The sequence below is a fragment of the Larus michahellis genome, chromosome 6 (genome assembly GCF_964199755.1).
Source record: "Larus michahellis chromosome 6, bLarMic1.1, whole genome shotgun sequence".
Classification (NCBI taxonomy): domain Eukaryota; kingdom Metazoa; phylum Chordata; class Aves; order Charadriiformes; family Laridae; genus Larus; species Larus michahellis.
This window is the reverse complement of record NC_133901.1, coordinates 37,078,212-37,091,216: the sequence shown is the minus strand read 5'-3', so window position 1 is coordinate 37,091,216 and position 13,005 is coordinate 37,078,212. Positions and strand designations below refer to the sequence as shown.

Below are 13,005 nucleotides of genomic sequence, written 5' to 3'. Positions count from 1 at the left end.
TTATTTTCATGGCAATCTCTCTGTTCCCCTCTTCTCTGTTCTCTCCCCTGTCTGCTCTCTGACTCTTGATGCCCTAATGGCCTCCTTTGCCCTGCGACCTTCTGGTTTGATCTTCTTCAGCTGTTGCCTCTCCTCAATTCAGTGCGGCTGGCTCCACCTCCGGTCATAAAGAGACGCACTTTCCAGGTAGACTTCTCCTCCTCATTGCCTGTTTCTAAGCATGCCCTGATGCTTGCGATTAATCAGCTTGCTACCTGTCTTTCTTCCCCTACAGAAGGGTTTCCAAGAGGTGCAGGCAGAGCTGAGGGACTTTCTTTGAAGCACAGGAAATCTTTGATGTCATAATGTGGCTGAAAAGAAATGCAGTGAAGCCAGTTTTTCAAAGTAAAAGAAATGGGCCATGAAACTGTTACCGGGACTGTCGACAGTCTCCTACCTTAAGGAGTCAGTTCCTGCATATTTAATCTCCAGAAGAGGTTAGAAACCTCTTGCTGAAACGCAACTAATGTCTGTGAAATTTAACTGAGATGAATGAAGAGTCAAATGCTTCTTCTAAGGGCTAGTCTAGTCTAAAACACTTGGGAAAACGTGTTTAAATAAGCTCTTATAATGGTTTCATTAAATTGCATTACATCTTTGTGTAAACACATTTATTTTGGCTTCCAGGGCCATAATTCATGTTTAGTTTAGTTTATTTTGGGAATGAATTCATAAAAAGAATTATGGACGTATGAACAGTGAATGAGAGTGTCCATAGTCAGAGTTCATAGTCAGAGTTTTAATAAGCCCATTTTAAACTCCCTCGTTCCATCAATTGGGATTAACTTTCCTGTGTGGACAAACCACTGCAATTACCCTGCTGAAGTGTGCTGGGCACCCTCTATTAAGTGGCTCGGTTTTGTCACCCCACTGCCTGTGTAGGCTGCAGGGAACTGCAGTCTGCAATACAAGCCTTTACCACGAGGTGCCTGGTCCTTGCCCAGTGCTGGCAACATCCTGACCTTATCACTTGAGCCCGTGGTCTCAGTTCAGTTTCTATCAATTCAGCATTCGCACCACACAAAGCCCCGTGGATTGCATTGGTTGCCCTTCAAAGTGACAGGCTGGAGAGCCAGGCCAAGGACTGACCTCTTGGGAAGGCTTTGAAAGCTGAAGTTCGTATCCAGGATGAAGTGGGAAACTTGAATAGCTGCCCCGCATCCTGTCATCAGCCAGGGCTGCAAATTCCCCCTGTCCCCGGAGGCTAACTTCACCAGAGAATTTTGCCATGATCTGTTTTGCTGTTGCTGTATTCATTCCCTAGGTGCAACAAAGTGTAATCCACTCCTACAGATCTGCCAGCACCAAGCAATTCCAGGAGCCCAATGTATGAACACTAAGAAAAAATGTGAGGCTGGAAAATAAATGTTAGCACCAGCGCCTGAGAGAGGAAAATCCTGCCGCTGCCTCTGAGCACATCAGCGAGGACTTGGGCTTGGACTTAGCAGAGACACAAACTGAGTGGAGACCTGTATTAGGAGGCTGAACAAGAATTGCATTGCTGGGGAACAATCAAGGTGGTGGTTAACTGGTGTTTAAAAGAACTGAAAAATAGCTCCAGTCAGTGGCTAAAAATATAGAATGACATCGGATGAAAATGACACCTGATCTCCAACTTACTGTATCCGCTTACCATCCAGTTAGATCTGTGGGGGTCTTTTTGTACCGAATGCACTAATAATGATGTGGTAGTAATGTTCGGCGTGTTTAGGGATCTGTACGGATGGGCACTCGCTTAGACAAAGCACACTCTGTCCGAGGCAGCGAAGCCAAGGCAATGTGAACAGAGGTTTGGGTGAGCTCCTTCCAGCCGCTCCCCGTGCTGGGCTCCTGTTCTCCCCAACTCCCTGTTCCCTGCTAGGGTGCCAGTAACCCATTCCCAGCATCGTGCTGCAAGCTGGGAGAGGGTAGATTTAGATTAGATATTAGGAAGAAATTTTTCACTCTGAGGGTGGTGAGACACTGGCACAGGTTGCCCAAGGAAGTTGTTGAGGCCCCATCCCTGGGAGTGTTCAAGACCAGGCTGGATGGGGCTTTGAGCAACCTGATCTAGTGGGAGGTGTCCCTGCCCATGGCAGGGGGGTTGGAACTAGGTGATCTTTAAGGTCCTTTCCAACCTAAACCATTCTGTGATTCTGTGATTTTTAGTGCCCTAAATCTGGAGTGTGAACTGGGCTGACAGAGAGAATAGAGAAGGGAGAGCCAAAGGGAGACAGGCAGAGCCCCCTTTGCCTTCTCATGGTGCATCCACGGTGGGGTGCTGTAAGATGCAATGGGAGGGAAATCTCTGAAGCTGAGCTGAGAGGTCAGGACAAGAGGAAATCTAGAAATATACTCCAGTGTCCTCCAAACCTTTTGTCTTCATTGGATCCAAATTCCTCCCAAATTTAAAAGCTATGAGACCATTTACAGGAGGGTTGAATAGCACTGAGTATGGAGGATAGGGAAGCTCAGGAAGGATCCTGTGTCCCCTTGCATGGGGCACAGGGTGAGTCAGGATACACTTACAAAATGGGAAAAAGAGAGGGCCCTTTCCCTGCCTGGCTCAGCAGGCTTCCCAGTGAGGGATGCGGGTCGGGCAGCAAGGAGGCAGCAATCTTGAGGAGAAGGGCTGTTGTTCCACACATGACCAAGCTTCCCGTGAGCCTGGCCCATGTGTTGGAAATTTTCTTTTAAATAGAGCTCACGGCAGAAGGGATGAAATTTGCAGCTTATTACTTTCATTTATCATTCTAAATAAAGCAAATATCCCTGTATCTGCATGTTTTACTAAAGGCAGCCAGGATAAACAGCACGCTTGGTAGGAACACAGGCAGGGGACAGATTTTGTGCATTTCCCTGCACACACAAGCGCGTGAGAGCAGACTTAGTTTTACCCAGAAGCAGTGTATAGGGCTGCAGAGAGGATAAACACAGCAGACCCAACTGCACACCCACTGATTTATAATTGAGAAATGACCATGTTTGATTACTAGCTTCCCGTGGATCCACCAAGAAGAGTTTTTCAAATTTAAATTTGGTTGCTGGCAGTATGATGTTGTGATATTTTATCTAAGGAAAAGGGAATGGGACTAATGGGAATGAGACTAATAGCTTAGCGTGGGTGCCATGGTGCCTTAGGGGTTCGCTGGATTCATCAATTCTAGATCAGCAGTCTGGTATTCAAACGTGGCGCTTCCAACCCACTGTCTCCTCAGCGCTGCTTGGTCCCGTGTCCAGGTCCTTTGGGCCAGATGACATTGCTGACGCATGAGCCACAGCCGCTGAATGGCTACTGAGGGGCCTGGGGAGGAACCGGATGAAACGGCTTCATTTCAGAGAGCTTAAAATGGCAGGTGGCTCTGCACGCACTAGCTTGTTAAATCTTACAAAAACAGGCTCTGCCTGGCGTACATAGGCCTGTTTTGGGTGGGCTCCAGAAATGCCATGATGATCGTGTTATTTTCTTTTGGTTTTGTGGCGTTTCTACTTTTGGTCCTTGGCAAAACAGAGGGAGTGTTGTCCAACAAATATAGCACAGGGAAAAAACTAGGCTGAGGTAAGACACTGTGGCTCTGCCTGGAAGCACCAGTGTGGTCACGGGAGGCTTTGCTTCACATATGACTATCAAGTGCTTTGGAAAACCTCCTAAGAATCTCAAGAGATGTTGGGCCTTGACATATAAATTGTACTTGACTGACTCATGAAGAAAAATATCTCTTTGGAGTGCTCAGTCATCTGTGGATCCCTTTTAAAGAGACCTGGGACAAGGTGGCCTCAGGTGTCTTTGCAAAGTGTAGGGTGCTGGCTCCTGCTGCCCAGGGAGCCCGGCCGCCCTCAGCGGGGCTCTGTCTTGCTCTTGGAAACCTCTCCTGGCACTAACCTGGGACTTGCTTCCTACCTCTTCTGCTTCAGGCTGACCTGCCTTGGGCTCTTGGGGTGGTGGTGTGAAGGGTTTGCTCTGCCTGCTGATAACCCCTTGCTTTAATGAACCTCAGGGTGAACAAGGACAAGCAGGAATCCAAGGTCCTCCAGGGCCTCCTGGCCCACCAGGGCCCACTGGACCAGCTGGACCTGAAGGAACCCCAGGACAGCCCGGACCAATTGGGCCACCTGTAAGTCCAGTTACGAAAAAGCCTTCTGTTTCGTCTTTCTCAGGCTCTTTCCTCTGGCCTTTGTTGCCTCTTCTGAAGCCAAGATAGCCATGGACAGGAGATTTGCAGGGGATGCAGATGTGTGGGGAGGAAGAAGGTCCCAGGAAGGAGGGGGTGCAGGAGGGAAGGCAGAGGTGTGTGCCCAGCACCGTTGCTATCTAGACATACGTGTGTGTGTGGGTGACACCAGGCACATTTCCTCTTTCTCAGCCCCTGCAGACGGCCACGGGGAGGAAGTAACATGCGGGGTGTAATTGTCCTGCTCACAGCAGAAGCCTGGCTGATAAGAATCCCTGCGACCCCTTTGAAGTCCTGTCCCCGTCCTGTTCTCAGGCTGGTAGCAAGCAGCCAAAGAGGGTGAAAATAGAAGCAACGTTTAAAATAATACCATCGCTAAATGGCAGGGGACAGGGCAGAAAATCCTGCTAATGTACCTCTCTCTTACAACAGGGCAAAGTAGGAGAACCTGGGAAGGCTGGCAGAGATGGAAAGGTGGGTACCAGAAACCAGCTCCACTCCTGGGAGCTGGGAGCGGGGGGAGGGAACATGGCCCTGCAGCAACTACAGCATGAAAATGGTTTCCATCTCCAAGAGTTTTCAAGGCCTGCTAGCAGGGCAAGTAAGTCTCGTCCCTGAGGCAAAAGCGCCTCTCCACGCACAATATAGAGGTCCAGTGTCATGTAAGCATTCTCATCTCTCTTTGAGCTCCAAGGAACCAAAGATGTGATGACTAAACATTTGAATTGCTATAAGCAGGCAACACTAAGGGCATCAGAGCGTATCTAGAGTAGTTTTCTCCTTCCGTCTGCTCATATCAGGAAGGCAGCTTCTGCATGGATATTTTGTTTATTTATATTTACATACACACATATCCAGTATACTTCATGGTTCATATCAGGTAAATTGTTTGGTTATTTCTCATTTAAAAACACAAGTGGTTTGTTTGTTAATATATTAGCTCTATTTAGCTTGTCAGAGGAAGCTGCAAATTCCTGATTTACTCCACAGCTGCACAGTGACTGGGAACAAGTTTCCCAAGCAAAGCCAGAGAAACAGAAAAGATTCTGGAGCACAATGCATAAAGCAAAGCAGCTTTTTGGTCTTCAGATTCAGTGAGACCAGGCTGGGGCAATGGAGCACTATGGGCATGAATTTGTTTGGGAGTGCGTGTTAAGATTGTAGTCATCTCCATGAAGAACAGACTGGGGATGTTTGAGCTTACCAGTGCCAATCATCTCTCTCAAGTGGCATTTCAAACCAAAGCAGTCAGCATCTCCCATCACCCTGCAGTCCATGTAATGTCATCTACATTTGCCAACTCCAACGATTCTTTTGATTTTATCTACAGGGCTTACCTGGGCCTCCTGGACCAAAGGTGAGATGTCTGGCCTTGCTTAGAGGGAGCAAGGTGATAACCAGAGGTGGACACTCCTGGCAAGGACAGACATGTACATTTTAACGGGTGGAGGAGGGGGAAAGGAGGTTACATCAAATAGCTGAAAAAGATTTCTAGCCCAGCTCAGTATTGCCTTTGGGGCCCAGTCCGTGTGCTGACTCATGGGTTTTGTCCAGGCGACACGTCTGAGTTGCATCTTGACTGAGCAAGGCATGCCTCATCAGCCCCTCTTGCAAAATTGTTTGCCACACACAGCTTTATTGGCTTCTTCCACTCTCAAAGCATTTACCAGCGCTTCAGGAACAGATTTTGCAATGCTATTGTTAACTCCACCACAGTTTCGCATTTATTCACTTGCCAAAATGCGAGGGCGGGGGGGGGTGTTGTTGTTTTTCAGCTGCAACCACCCACCCCTTTTGGGTTTTTTGAGATATTTAGCTAGGGTGAGGAGGTAGGAACCGCAGAGCTGGGTCATGGAGCTGGCATGAGTTATCCAGCTGCCAGCGCTTTTGCGCCTTTCCTGCTAGGACTCAGTCCAGCTGCAAGTAACAGTGTCCCGCAGGTCTGAAGGGTCAGGGACTCGGTGGAGTCATGCTGAGCAAAAGGTGAATTTTCCTCATGGAGTGCCCTTTCATCCCAGCATCTCCCCCAGGAAAAGGGCAGGGATTTGTTCTTCTCAGGCCAAGCCTCAGTTTCTTTTGTCTTTTTGCCTTTTGCAGGGAGACCCTGGGATTCAGGGATACCCTGGCAGAAAGGTAAGAAGGGGAGCTCCAATATTGTTAAATGAATTAAGTTGCACTGATGCCTTGTGGGATCATGGCTGAAAATCTGCAGACTCCTCTGGAGTCCTATCCTGAGCTCTGGACATGGGGCTGTGACAGGCCCACGGATCCCTGCCATCACCCACATAAGGAGAGGCTGGACCCAGAGATATCTTTAACTCTCCACTGGCTATGGTACAGACATCTCCCCATCTGTGTGCCTCTCGACACCCACTTCCAGGCTGAAATATACCTCTCGTGCATCCAGACCTGAACAGGAGGCTGGAAAGGGCCAAATCCCTGGCTGTGTATTGCTCTCTGGAATAAAGCAGGAAACAGTCGATTCTGCTGCAGGTTAAAAGGCAGGAGCTGGCAATGCCAGAATGTCTTCAGCAGCAGCTAATTAACAGTAGGGTCATCAAGCCCAGAGGATGTAATGAAGAGACAGAAAGAGAGACAGGGGAAAGACACAGAGTTAGATCAAAGAGGAGAAAGGGAATGAAGAGATACTGCTAAAGAGATGTCAGCTGGAGAAGGGGAAGGCGCATGTTCCCAGCAGGCAGGAGTCCTGTGTCCCCTGTTATCTCCATGTTGGTTTATGGGTGCTCTGCAAGCAAAATGGCAAGACCTGAGAGCTTTTTAATTAGTTCTGTATAAACTGAGAAGTTTTTGTTATGTCAGGAAGTGGAAATTATAGCCCCTGCGGACCACAGCCCACTCCTGCAGACAGATGCAATTTATTGCCTCTTCTTCCAGTGAACCATCGGTTTTTCCATTAAGAGCCCATCCTGTTCTGTGTGCGCTGGGCGGGTGGCTCTCGGCACACAGGAGCGGTGAGGGGGTCCCTGCAATGACCCTGCAGCGAGGGCCTCTCCTACGAGCTCCTCTTACATGAAACAACTTATCTGGCTAATTTACTTACCAAGCAAAGAGCCTGCATTGATCTCAGAGGAATGAGCCCAAGGTTGTGACCTTTCTCTGGGAAAGGTGGAAGGAAGGGATGAAAGTAGGGGAGAAAATCCTCCCTGGTGAGTGGGTCAGGGGAAAGGGAAAAGAGGGCAAAGAGTTGAGAAAGAATATTAGCTCTGCTATAAGATAGTGAGACCGCTCCCTTCAGTCCCTGCGTTTCGCACCCTGAATATCTTTCCTGATGCGTGAACAAGGACAAGCGGAATGCTGCTCTCCTCCCAGAGAGACTCGGACGGTAGGTTGGTGTGTGGTGGGCGCCTCTGTGTGGGACATCCCACTCACATCTTTGCTGACCTTTCAGGCAACCCACAGGCTCCTTTTCTTGCTGCTCTGCTCACTGCGTTTGCCTCTTCCTCTGTTTTCTTTCTTCTCTTCCTCAGGGTGAGGTGGGTGAGTCAGGCCTGCCCGGTGCACATGGCCTCCCTGGAGCTACTGGCCCCAAGGTAACACTTAGAGTCAGTGGGGCCATCTCCCAAGGGCAGATGAGAGGCACACAAGCCTAGAGACAGGCTAAAGGAATATGGAATGTCAGGGGCTGGAGGCAGTTCTCTAGTATGCCTCGGTATGAACCACGTAAACAGAAAAACTTGCTGCTGTGTAAAGGGCCTGGGCAATTTTTGGCCAGCGCGATTCCCCGCTGTCCTGAACCAGGGCCAGGTTCAGCCCTGCACAAGCCCCCGTTAAAGAATAAAACTGACCCAGCCTTCAGAGGCTTTTGCATTAAGGCTGGGAGAATGAGTATACTGTGCTCCATGAAATGGTTAGATGGTTTGTCTACACCCAAAACGTGCAGGAAAGTATTAGTACGGGCAACCTCCAGCACCCGCTCCAGCCACGTAAACTGCCTTGCATTCCTAGCGGGAGGGCTGCAGCCAGTGTCCAGGCTGGGACCATGTTACCAAGGAGCCAGTTCTCTCTGGAGGCCTGGGGTTGCATTTATCGCACACTCCCTCCTTCGACTACTTTCTCTTTGGCCCTCGCTGTTATGATTGTACTGCTTGCTCGGTTTCTCTTTATGTTCACTGTCCTTCTTTCTGTTTTCTTTCTCTCTCCTTTGCTGGGCAGGGTGAAAAAGGGGACGCTGGCATAAAGGTAGGCATCAGAAATACAGTTTTCTACCATGGCAGATCATGCTGCTGCTCCTTGGGCTGATGCGTTGTAAAATGAAGTTGGGTCTGAGGCAGCTCTGTGGGGTATTTAATGGAGTACACATCTGTGCTCTGATTAACCACAGGCAGACACTCCAAGCTCAGGCAATAAAAGCAGACTTTATCCGTTTGGTGGAATTCGATTCTTACCAAAGGCATTTCTCCGACTATGAAGCTTGCTAATGATTTGTTACATCTCCCCATTTGATGGGCTGGGTTGGGGTTTCCTCGTAAAATCTGGTTAGCTGACGCATCAAATCCTCTCAAACTCTGCAACTCAGGCTGAGGTTTGGCACCAGGCTTTTCTGTCTGTTTCTGGACACTTTTTAGAGGCTTATATGGTCTATGCCCAGATGTTATCTATTTCACTGAAATCTACTGTACCCATATATTTAAAGTATATCACTCAATGTAGACTGTGCTTAAAACATTACAACATTGGCAAGTGTTCATGACAGCCAGAGCATACTGTGTCATGCCGTACATCTTAAACATCATGAGAAAAGACTGGTCCTGTAATATTTTGAAAAGCATTAACAGTGACACATAAATTTCAAGTATTTAGTATGTGGCATGCATCTCATTTATTGTGCAGCATATACACTTTCTATATTTTTTCCATCTGGGTGGATTACTATTTGAAGGAAGAAAAGGCCCCTTCAGAACTTAATATGGATGTGTTACATCGAGTTTAAAAAAAAATGGTTTTTTTTGAATGCGGGCTTTGGGTTAATAGTTGAATAGAACAGCGGTGATTGTCCTCCTACAAGAAAACAATACCTCCTCAGAAATACTGCCATGTGTGTCAAGTCCAAAGGTTCCCCTCTGTCGGCCTTCGCATCACTGTAACACCATCGAGCACATGGAATTTCTTCCACTTTGTGCCAGTGTAAATGACAGCAGAATCACATCCAGGTTGCATGTTGGGGGCTAGGAGTTTGTTTGCTGCTGTCTCAACAGCCAGGTGCTCTCCCTGAACCAGAGGACTGAAGTCGGAGCGTGGCCTGGGAGGCAGAAAGGGCTGGAAGGAGAAGCTGCGTTCCACCCCTGCTCGCACTCCTGTGTTTCACTGCTAGCAGACACCTGCTCTGCTTGCACCCATGTACAAGGACTGATCAGCCCTTCATTTGGGCTCTGCCAAAGGGGAAGTCTCCGACTCTTTATAAGTCTCCCACTTCTTAAAGAGTTGCGATGAAGCCCAGCACACTTTTTGTGGTACTAAATCGCAGCTCCGAAGGGGCACCTCCCCAGTCCCATAGCAGCCGCTTCTTTCACACATGGACTTCCATTTGTTATTGTCAGGATTGCTTTTCTCTCAACTTCCTTTCTTCCTTGCCCAGAGGAATTGAAAAGGAAGTGCAGAGGTACCGTTAAATCACCAGCCAGACATCACCCGGTAGCAGCTCCTGAACATCCGCACAGCACATGCATTTGTTGTCTTTGGAAATTGCTTCTTCCTGTCCTCCTCCCAGCTAGGAGAATCAGTTGAGGCTCTAGAAGGTTTTTGATGCTTCCACCTTTGCATCCGGTTACCTGGGCTAGGTTTTACCTTCTCTTTGTTTTGAAGAGCCCAGGACAAACACTATGATTCATAGTTTAGCTGTAGTGGTCAATTTTGCATAGCATGTCACTGCTTGTGCTGGCAGTGAAGAACATTTCAGGCCTGAAGAGGCTTGCTGGTTTCACACAGACCCCTTGTTCATTTGATAATCTCTCCTTACTGCCCAGTGACAGATACAGCACAACATAGATTCTCTCTTAGCTATTTTCTTCTGTGGCCACCATTTTTGCTTTGATCATATTGAGACCTACGTCTGTGTCCCATGAAGGCCATTAGACATCCAATAAGTGTGATCACATGGGTCATTTGAATAGACATTTGACTCGCTGCCCCCCAGCCTAGCCATCACATTCAGCTTTAATGTCATTGTCTTCTTTTTATTGAAAAGTCCTTAGGATGAGGCTCTTTGTCGTGCTCTGAGGAAAGAGAAATAAAGAAACCTCCCACAGCCTTGCTCAGCAACCCCCTCATAATCTGCCTTTCACAGCAAGAAGCAAAAAAGGAAGGGTCTCCGTTTTAATTGGCAGCCTGTAACCAGTACTGCTAACGAGCTGATCAGCATGGGGCATGCTCTGTCATGATTGGCACCGAGTGGGTATAAAGCTGCTCACACCAGGTGTAGGGAAGAGAGCGTGAGGGTTTTGTCTGTGCTGGAGGGAGGAGGTGTAGCCTAACTCTTCTAGAGGGCCTGGGGAGCATAGGGGTATTTCCTAAATCAGCTCAGGAGAGCTAGGAGATGCTGCTGACCGCCTTCCTGGAGCCCACTGGGGACCATTTTGCCTTTCCTATCTGTCTTTTGTGATGTTTCCCGGCTTCTGGCTTGGCTGTCCCATTCCAGTGCTGGCTTTGGTGGGTTCCTGCTGCCTGGCTATGGCACTCTGTGCAGTCCTTCTTGGGCCCAAAGGGCACTGAGGGATCGTGAAGGGATCAGCCTGGTGGGTACTGCATTACAGTGCCTTTCAAATATATAAGGGTTTAAAGGGTTTATGGAAAGTTGCTTTCTTGCTTAATTCTCCGGCACTGGGCCTTCTTTCTGCTCGTTAATGGTGCAGTGTCAAGTTTGTTGCTTCTGCCTTCTAATTAGCTCTAGTGCCTGTGTGATCCTGCTGGTGCCGGTGGGAGCTGTGCAAACGAGCATCAGAAAACACAGGGCGGTGTGGTTGCTCTGTAACTTGTCCCCTGTAAGGGGCTACCTTGCTCCCTCTCACTGAGGTGGGCTTTGCTTTAGAAATAAATATAAATAATTACATTTATATTTAAGGACTAAATAATTTAATAGCTCTTCAGGCAGGTGTTTTTTTTTTCTCCAGGGAATTCTCTAAGGTGGGGAATTACTTTCACGTGCAGGGCTGGTGTGTGGGGGCAGCCTCTGCAATCAGGGTGGGTGCCTCCCATCAGAAAGCACTGGCCTTGTCTTCTCAGTCTCATTTAAGAATAAAAACAGGGAGCACAGTTGGGAAGGGACTAAGAGCGGTCCCCAGTTCTCCAGTACGAAGCATTCATAATTATTAGTTTATTTTTCTTATGGCTGGAAATACCCTAGTTAAGTATCCTGCATAGGGTAGAGGTGCCTACAGTGCCTGGGTCTTGTATATTACAGTACTAGACAGCATTTTACAAAATATAGTTTACAGGATGTCAGATTAAAAAAAGTGCTTTTAAAAAAAGCATATACATATACCCGCTCCGAACTGTCCTTTCAAGCAAGGGCTGAACGCCCAGAACAAAAGCAGACTGTCTAAAGAGGCTTTATTTTCCATTTACCACCAGATAAAGTTCACGCTAACAATACAAAGCAACCCTTGGGTTCTTTATTTCTCCAGATAAGTCTGCTCATCCTGTAGTTGCTGCAGACTGGTTACTCCCTGTATGCAGAATGCTGTGGTGTGGGATGTGGTAGCAGGATACGGATACTGGCTTTGTTCCCAGCACTGTTTCCCAGCCCCTGCTGTACAGCACAGGTTTGAGAGGTGTTGCTGATGGGAAATGGCCCTGGCTAGGGCACTCAGCTTGGTGAGAGCCAGGTGGGGAGAGAACCTCACCCTGGAGGCTTTCTCATCACCTCTGCCCTGATCGCTCCTCATAGAGCTCTAGGAGGACTCATGTCGTGTCTCTTGGTCTCTTTCTCTGTGTTTCTTGCTCTGCTTCTAGGGGGAGAGAGGCATGCCAGGGCTGCCAGGAAGACATGGCACTAAGGTACCTTGTAAACAGTGGAGTGACGCTTGTCTGCCTGATCTCACCCATACCACTTGACTGTCCCTGATGCGCAAGCATCACCTGAATCTGTGTGTGTGTCTGTTAGTCAATGACTATCCTCAGCTGAATTCTTTCTGCTTCTAAATTGCAAAATAGAGGGCCTAATTTATGAAGGAGGTGGTGGGGGAAGAAGTGTTTTACAAAGCAAATGGCATGCCCAGTCTGATGCTGTCTTGCAACATCAGGATCTTAATGCTTTATGCTAGTGAGAGCGGCCAATTGCTGATGTTTCTAGGGGGTTGATGTTTTGTAAACTGGGGATCTCGAGTGATGGCCACAACCTTCAGTGATGGTGTTAGCCCGCTGCAATCAGTAGGGTTTTGCAAGCGTGAACCTGGACTAATGCAGCGATGAATCAGGGTCAGCGTGTGAGCAAGCCTGCATGTGTGTGCGTTGCAGTTTTAGGATAAATACTAGGAAATAACCTCATCTGCATTTGCTGCCATTTAAAGACCAAAGAGTCAGGAACAGGCATCCTAAATGCATTGTAAAAGCCTAACCCAAGCCACTTGCTGCATGCAATCCCTTTCATTACTCTTGTTCGTATTCACTAAAACCTACTGACCCCTGAGACAATCTGGAATGCTTTTTTTTCCCCCCCGTTTATTGCATAGAATCCCTGATCTCCATCTTCTGTCCTTGTGTTTTTTAGCTTTGTCCCTGATTTCTGTTTCAGAAAGCTGAGAGGTATGATCCTGCTGCTCTCTGGCTCCCCATTCCTCCTTGTTTGAACTTTTCCAAG

The 13,005-nt window shown here is 48.1% G+C and overlaps 1 protein-coding gene across 1 annotated transcript in view; it reads left to right on the top strand.

Moving 5' to 3' along the window:
- COL13A1 (collagen type XIII alpha 1 chain) overlaps window positions 1-13,005 on the top strand; it is a 102,384-nt gene that overhangs the window by 48,033 nt on the left and 41,346 nt on the right. Inside the window, exons 14-21 of the mRNA XM_074593151.1 lie at window positions 121-186; window positions 4,017-4,133; window positions 4,623-4,664; window positions 5,521-5,547; window positions 6,288-6,323; window positions 7,679-7,741; window positions 8,364-8,390; window positions 12,159-12,203. Coding sequence (XP_074449252.1) covers window positions 121-186; window positions 4,017-4,133; window positions 4,623-4,664; window positions 5,521-5,547; window positions 6,288-6,323; window positions 7,679-7,741; window positions 8,364-8,390; window positions 12,159-12,203 — 423 coding nt within the window. The remainder of the gene's footprint in view (window positions 1-120; window positions 187-4,016; window positions 4,134-4,622; window positions 4,665-5,520; window positions 5,548-6,287; window positions 6,324-7,678; window positions 7,742-8,363; window positions 8,391-12,158; window positions 12,204-13,005) is intronic.